This window comes from Cryptotermes secundus, unplaced genomic scaffold (genome assembly GCF_002891405.2).
Source record: "Cryptotermes secundus unplaced genomic scaffold, Csec_1.0 scaffold603, whole genome shotgun sequence".
NCBI classification, from domain to species: domain Eukaryota; kingdom Metazoa; phylum Arthropoda; class Insecta; order Blattodea; family Kalotermitidae; genus Cryptotermes; species Cryptotermes secundus.
Genome location: NW_019721770.1, coordinates 349,375 through 355,885, shown reverse-complemented (window position 1 = coordinate 355,885; position 6,511 = coordinate 349,375). Strand labels below are relative to the sequence as shown.

The 6,511-nt window shown below is 37.7% G+C and overlaps 1 protein-coding gene across 4 annotated transcripts in view; it reads left to right on the top strand.

Annotated features, from left to right (window-relative positions):
• Positions 1 to 6,511, top strand: part of LOC111875748 (rho GTPase-activating protein 26) — a 177,694-nt gene that overhangs the window by 135,772 nt on the left and 35,411 nt on the right. For all 4 annotated transcript variants that reach the window (XM_023872244.2, XM_023872243.2, XM_023872242.2 and 1 more), the window contains 4 exons: positions 589 to 699; positions 2,520 to 2,624; positions 4,375 to 4,437; positions 6,101 to 6,170. In XM_023872244.2, coding sequence (XP_023728012.1) covers positions 589 to 699; positions 2,520 to 2,624; positions 4,375 to 4,437; positions 6,101 to 6,170 — 349 coding nt within the window. The remainder of the gene's footprint in view (positions 1 to 588; positions 700 to 2,519; positions 2,625 to 4,374; positions 4,438 to 6,100; positions 6,171 to 6,511) is intronic.

Sequence of the window (6,511 nt, the reverse complement as noted above, 5' to 3'; positions counted from 1 at the left end):
CCATGGCAAAAGCTGCATTTAGCAAGAAGAAGAATCTTTTTACCAGCAAATTGGACTTAAATTTGAGGAAGAAACTAGTGAAATGCTACATTTGGAGCATAGCTCTGTATGGGGCTGAAACATGGACACTTAGGGCAGTAGATCAGAAACATCTGGAAAGTTTCGAAATGTGGTGTTGGAGAAGGATGGAGAAGATCAGTTGGACCGATTATGTGAGAAATGAAGAAGTGTTAATTAAGAGTCAGTGAGCAGAGGAATATCCTACACGAAATAAGAAAACGGAAGCCTAATTAGATTGGTCATGTTTTACGCAGAAACTGCCTTCTAAAAGAAGTTATCAAAGGAAAGATAGAGGGGCGGATAGAAGTGACAAGAAGAGGAGGAAGAAGACGTAAGAAGGTGCTGGATGACCTTGGGGACAGAAGAGGATACTGTCATTTGAAGGAGAAAGCTCTAGATCGCATTAAATGGAGGAATTGTTTTGGAAGAGAGTATGGACCTGTCGTCTTGACAGATTACTGATGATGATGACTCATACTGGTCCACCACACTAGTTAATTATTATAAAATTTTGTTATTGTTTTACAGGCTGATGCAGCACTTGTAATGGAGCAACGTCATTTTGTCCGCGCCAGCCTTGAATATGTCTTCCTTCTGCAGGAAGTACAAGAAAGGAAGAAATTTGAATTTGTTGAAACTGTAAGTGTTTGTAATCTGCAGAAATGCCCTTTGCACAGCGAATATTAAGTTGCTTTTAAGTTTTACTACATTCAACCAAGATTTGATAGATTTTTCACTCTCTACATGTTATGGGAGTATAGTGTCAATTATGACACTCTTTACAGCTTCACCACACTGCTGAATACACAAATTGTTATCAGATATTAAATTTTATTCCAAATATTTTAACATAAATCAGTTCCTGATCACTGCTCTCATAACTAACATTCTGATTTTTATATATTTTTACTTACTTCATTAGTGGCTAAGTTGGGTTATGAAATTGGTTGATTCTTAGGTTGTACAACAACCACAGAACTTCAATAGCACAAAAAGAGATGGGAAGGCATTGATGGATTACAAGTAGGTGAGGATTTTGATTGCAGGCTTTCATATCTATTCACATGGAGAGTGATGAACACCCCCAAAACTTCGTCAGAATGACTGGTGATCTTGCTTGCTAATATTTGAGCCGAATACTTCTTGAATACAAGTCTGGGGTAATACTACTACTCCAGCCTGCTCAGCATACAACATTTATGAAATATGAACATATCAGATCTATAAGGGCAAGCACAACAGACAATGAAGATATCTCCAGGAGATGTTTTGAACAGTTTTTGACTTCAGGCTGGAAGATGTTATAATGCTAACAAAGCAAATTAAATAAAGTTCATAACCTCATAAGTGTAGGTAAACTTTGTTGCCTCTTGAGCAACATAGAATTCAAAGTAAATAATTTCTGATATTAAAAGCTATGAAATGTTAGTGTTTATTACTCATCTTCATGCAGTTATAATGTGTATAGCCATGCATTTTAACTGATTCTCAATCTTCATTTCTAAACTCAACAAGGATTATCCTAAGGAATATGTATTTCTTCTTTATATTTCTCATGTTTTGTTACAACACATCAATATGATTCTGTTTCCGTTTGGTCACTTCTCTTGTTTGTGGCTGCATAACCTCACTAAACATACAGAAATTTCTTATATAGAACACATTGGTTGGTTGGTTAATTGTTTTTTATTGTTTTGTTACAAGACATAACCTTGCTACTGCAGAAAATATTATTACAAACTGAAAATAGTTTTCTTGCATGTTTCTTTTGCGAAGCTGATGGATGGCATAATGAGGTAGGATTTGTGAATGTTAAAATGTAACCCCCATCCTGAGTCCCCATTCTGCTTGGAGAGGGAGAATGTTTTGTGTTTTATGTGCAGTGCAAAGGAATGACAGTTGTGTTCATTAGAATCCATATTTGAGAATGAAAATTAATTTGGTGTTTAACCCTTCCTCTTTCCTTAGATTTCAATATAAACACATTCCCCTGTAGTTTGCTCCTGTTATATTGTCATGTGAGATAATTCAAATACTATGTATTTAATTTAAAATATGTAATTGAAAATATTTTCCTGTTTGTATAGTCCCTATGAATCCGTCTTTAATCTCCATCACATTATAGCTGTATATTTAATATAAATGTACTGCTTTCTGAAATCGCTATTGAGATTTGTTCCTTTAGAATTTTAAACAAAGACAAGAATGACCAAATTTTCAGGTTTCCTTAACACATAATTTGAACATTCTTTCATATCACATGTTATTATAGTTTCAACTGTGAACAGTGAGCTATGGCAGAAACATAGTGTAGTGGTTTGTTGTTTTTATTCATATTTGTTTTGAAGATAACTGAGCATAGTTTAATCCTATGGAAATTAAAACAACATTTATTGATAAGTATCATAAGAGTATTACAGGAGAGCACGTGAGCAATAAACTGTTTGTTTCTGTTGCAGCTCCTGGGGTTCATGTATGGTTGGCTTACCTTCTACCACCAGGGCCATGAAGTAGCAAATGAGTTCAAGCCGTACATGCGAGAACTCCAGTTCAAGATACAGAAGGTAATGGCCAGTAGGTGTGCTTATTCTCCACTGTGTGTACTGGGCAGTGGAATGATTTAGAAATTACCCATTCATGTGAGGAGTCAGAAAGACAGAATTCTGGTGTTTAGTAAGGTCACAGGTAATGTGAAATAACGGAGCAGGATTGTAAAGAATATTACAAATTCATAATTCCTACGTGTTAGCCGAGATAGTGCAGTTGTATAGCGACTGGCTATGGGCTGGACGACCAAGGGGTCGGAGTTCGAGTCCCGGTAGGATCAAGAATTTTCTCTTCTCCACATCATCCAGACCGGCTCCGAGGTCCACCCAGACTCCTATCCAATGGGTACTGGGGGCTCTTTTCCCCGGGGGTAAAGCGGCCGGGGTGTGAAGCTGACCACTTACTTCCTACTAGTGCAGAGGTCAACAGAATATGGATCTATACAGCCACTCCCCCATACACCTTCATGGTGTAGTGCTTAATTAGTCAAGCAAACGGATAACTTTACCTTGTACCTTTACCATGTATTAGCATCATGAATCAAGGAGGATGAAATTGATGGGGTATGTAGCATGCATGGGAAATATAACGTATGCATAACAAATTTTAGTTGGGACACCTAAAAGGAAGAGATCACTCATTAATTGTAGGCATGGATGAGAATGTAATATTAAAGTGGATCTTAAATATAGTTTGAGGATGTGGACTGGATTCATCTGGCATGGGAGAGGCTTAATGACAGGCTCTTCTGAACACATTAATGAATTTTGGGTTACATAAATTATGATATAATAAGATCAGCATCTCTGTCTTCTAAGACATGATGCTATGTAGTCTGGTACAAAGTTACCATCATTACATACCTCTTTGCGAGACAATACAGCATCATATCCCGAAAGACAGTAATTTAATTTTTGCTTCCATGATAACCTCAAATTTCACATTATAAATTACTACAGAGAGAGGCGGTGACTGAACTTCTGTATAACTGAAACAGTTTTTAAACTTTATAATGTTCAGAATTTTTAAGTCTAGGTCCATATTTCTTCTAAAAGTTCTTATAACAGTTTACAAATAGACTAACTGAAACAATAAGAAAAAACATATTAGAACTTTGCATACATGCTGAAAAATTCAGAATCTTCTGGTGTAATATAGTTACACTACTATTTTCTAACATTTTGTGGTCAAGTTCTGATGATGTAATATTTCCGAAGTCAGTTACAAATTTAACCTGTAACCAATGCTAATCTTTTGCACTTCTGGTAGTACTGATATAGTGTTTGTTGTTTGGTGATGGATCTAATATCATGAGTATGCTGGAAGTTTATTAAACATGATGTTTTAATAGAGTTTAGGGTGTCTTTTAATTATTCATTCATTCATTTTATTTTCCTTCGAGTAATCCACAACAGTGATCATCACCTAGGATAGAGAAGATGTCCACATACAATAAAATAAGATACCATAGTGGCCGTACAACAAGCAGCCTTGTCAGTTGGTAATACAGTAATACAAAGACATTACACCCTATTCAGTAATACAATAATACATTAATATGATACATTATACACATACAATTGCAAAATAATATAGTGAATAATTGAGTGAACAGATGTGTCTTATGTAATGTTCATGACCAAGCAACAAAAAATTAGTTATTAGATTTGTGTGTTGTTTTGTAATGTTTTTGTTGTGTTTGCTGAGCTGTTCTGTTTTGCAAATGCATGCTGCTGCCATCATTGCTGCTACTGCTGCTGTGTGCAGACAAGGGAAAACTTTAATGCGACTCGAGACAAAACCGAATCCCTTATGAAGAAGATACTAGAGGTGGGTCAAATGGTAAATATTGTAACATAAGTGACTCCTGCCACTTTGTTGGCTGTGGATGACCAGAGTGTGCACATCCTCATCTCCAGCTGTCGAGGTTAAAATACGGTATGCGCCAAAAAGTGCAGTACTGAAACTCACACATCTCGAACATGCATGTGCGTTTGTCGATGGGGCATAGCTCCAGCCGCACATGTTCCCAGTAGTGAAAAGGAAGTTGTGTTGTGCAGTTGTTGCTGGAAATGGGTCTCTCGACGGAGGAAAAAGTATTCATAGTTGAGTATTATTTCCGCTCATATGGAAGTGGTCGTGAAGGGGGACCGAGTTTGAAAAAGGGGCAGAACAATTCCAAGAGAGATTTAATAAAACTGCACCAAGGGGAAGGGAAGTCTGGTCGACCAGTAACTGTTTCAACAATAGAGAATCATGCACGTGTTCTTCAGCAGGTGCTACATTCACCCCAATGAAGTCTACGATGAACGGCCTTGATACTGAACATCAGCGATACGTCCATTCGCCGATTGTTTAAGAACATGGATGGATTTCTGTACCGGATAGAGGTTGGACAACGCTTGACAGAGTCAGATATGCAAGCCAGGATGGTTTACTGGGGAACATTTTTGGCCATGGTGTACGCGGATCCAGATTTCTTGAGGAATATGTGGTTCTCCAATGAAAGTCACATTCACTTGGACAGCTACATCAGTCACCAGACAAGTTGCTTCCTTGGTTTTGATCGGCCAGATGTTTATCATCCAGAAACCAATACATACACATAGTACACATGTGATGATATGGTGTGCCATCTCAGCACACAGTATATTAGGCCCCTATTTCATTGAGGATGAAGAAGGCAATGCTCTTACCGTTACCCAAGAATGCTACAGGGACAGGGTGATCGGACCATTTCTTCAGGATCTGAGAAGGTTCTGTCGTGCAAGGGGCCTTCAAATGAATAGACATCGGTATCAAGAGGATGGGGCGACCAGCCATACTGCTTGAGAATCTGTAGCCGTGCTGCAGGAAAACTTTCCAGGATGAATCAGTTCATGTGGTACTGACTTCCCATACCTGTCCCATTCCCCCAATCTTACACCACCTGATGTGTACTTTTGGGGAACTTTAAAGGAGAGTGTGTTCAACTGCAAAGATCCACCAAGAACTTTGCCTGCATTATGCGAGCAAATCGTCTCCTTTTGCAGGAGCCTGCAGCAAACTTTGTTCCGGGATATGATTGAGAATCCGCATGAACGATATGAACAGTGTCTACAGTGAGGCCATGCACACTTACAAAATTTACATTACACATACAATGGTAAATCAACATACTAATAGTGTGTATGTTAGTTTCTTTAGGAGAAATAAACTCACAGACAACAACAAGGTAATATTGTTCATCTTTTCATTTCAGTACTGTTATTTTTGGCGCATTGGTATAATTCTACATAACAGCAGAGGGTGACATAGGTATAGATTGTCCCTAGAATAAATATTAAAAGTGATCTAGTATAATACATTCTGGCTACAGGCTGGATTATCAGGGTATGAACTGCACTGAAACATGTTATCAGAGTATTTGTGCCTCCTACCCTTCATATAAATTCGATAAATGTTAATTTAGTCTAATTAATATGTGAATTAATTAAATATTTCCTTTTTGCAGAAATCCATGGGATCTGGAGCATCAAGCATGTCGAATGTAAGAGAGGGCTATCTTTATCTCATGGAGAAAAGTAAGTGAAATACATCATACAGAATCTTAGAAGGTCAGAGTAGTGTTAATGAAAATATAGTATATTTTATTTGAAGCTTTCTATTTGGAATAAGGAAGAATGACCAGATCAGAGGATTGAGTCTGTTATTGTAACAATACACAAGATGGAGGATAAAATTGACTGTAGTAATTATCGTGAGATATCAGTGCTATCAACTTCATTCAAAATTTTATCCAATATCCTTCTCTGAAAGTTAAGTTCATATATATTGTGACATGTTGACCCCTACCTCCCCAGCGGTACGTGGCGGTAACGTAACGCTCGCGTTACTACGGTAATAGGCGAGTTCCCGCCCCGCC